General features: G+C 49.7%; 1 protein-coding gene across 1 annotated transcript in view; it reads left to right on the top strand.

Moving 5' to 3' along the window:
- The window catches only part of LOC103767552 (F-box DNA helicase 1), a gene marked incomplete at its 3' end in the record, with an annotated part of 17,890 nt that overhangs the window by 10,568 nt on the left and 6,087 nt on the right, over positions 1–1,235 (top strand). The window contains exon 3 of the mRNA XM_029958455.1: positions 346–476. Coding sequence (XP_029814315.1) covers positions 346–476 — 131 coding nt within the window. The remainder of the gene's footprint in view (positions 1–345; positions 477–1,235) is intronic.

Here is a 1,235-nt window from a genome sequence, read left to right as displayed (position 1 = left end):
TTTTAAGCACTCAGACCCTGCTCGGGGCTGATCTGGGGAGTGAGATCTGGGCTGAAAAGATCCCCATTTATTTCATGCTTTGATATTTCCAACTGAACCAGCATCACCCTGTTCCCATCATTCTGGGAAAAACCATCTTTTTATGGACTTATTTCCAGGCTTTGAGCCTTTCTTTCCTAAGTTTCCTCTTTCCTTCCCAATCTCCTGTCAGGTATCTGTCCCCACCGAGCTACTTTTTGAACTCCAGGTCTTTGGAAATCACCTTTTTTGGGGCTTATTTGCCACAAGAAACCTCTTTGGCAGTGCTGTGAGGTGAAAACCTGTGGTTTGTGCTTCCCATTCCAGTTCATTCCCTGGAAAAAGCTGTACCACCAGTACCTGATGAGGGAGGAGTCGGCCCTGCGCAGAGTTGAGCAGATCCTGCAGGATTTCTCCATCACAAAGGGGCAGGAAGGATGTGTCTTGGGGCTGATCAGGTGAGTCCCATTCACCTGGAGATCCCCAGGCCTTCCCTGCTTTGGGGCTTCTTCCATTTTATCCCAGGAATTGCCAGGAGAGGGATGGGTTTGTCTCCCCAGACGTGCAGGAAAATGAGGGAGAGGAAATTATTTTAGTGGTAAAAATCACTGGGAGGGTTCTGGAAAATGGAGGGAAAAAAACTTTCCCTTGCTTTTCTTGTGTTTGGAGCGTGTGATCGTGGAATCATGGAATCATTTAGGTGGGAAAAAAACCTGTGGGATCATGGAGTCCAAGCATTCCCAGCACTGCCAAGGCCACCCATGTCCCCAAATGCCACATCCACAGGGATTTTAAATCCCTGCAGGGGTGGGGATTCCACCACCTCCCTGGGCAGCCCCTTCCAAGGCCTGACCACCCTTTCCATGGAGAAATTCCTGCACAGTTCTCGGCGAGCCCGAGACAAGCCCTCGATAAAACCAAGTGCTTTGCTCAGGTCTCTGTGGCCCAGAGGCCAATTTTGTGTGGCAAATAAGAGCCAAACTGGGTTAGGAACGGGGTGGATCTGGCTTCTGGAATCATGGAATGGTGTGGGTTGGAAGGAGCCTTGAAGATCATCCACTTCCAACCCCCTGTTCCAATCCAGGGACACCTTCCAGTGGAAGGAGACCTGGAGAGAGCCAGAAGGAATTTCCAGATGCAACTGTTTCAGAACTGGGAATGGCTTGTCTAAATGTCTCTTGGCACCAGAATGGGCTGGAAATCCCAAGTATTTTAGA

This window comes from Manacus vitellinus, unplaced genomic scaffold (genome assembly GCF_001715985.3).
Source record: "Manacus vitellinus isolate BGI_N305 unplaced genomic scaffold, ASM171598v3 scaffold_159_pilon, whole genome shotgun sequence".
NCBI classification, from domain to species: Eukaryota; Metazoa; Chordata; class Aves; order Passeriformes; family Pipridae; genus Manacus; species Manacus vitellinus.
The sequence above is the reverse complement of the archived record's forward strand: the minus strand, read 5'-3'. Positions and strand labels throughout refer to the sequence as shown.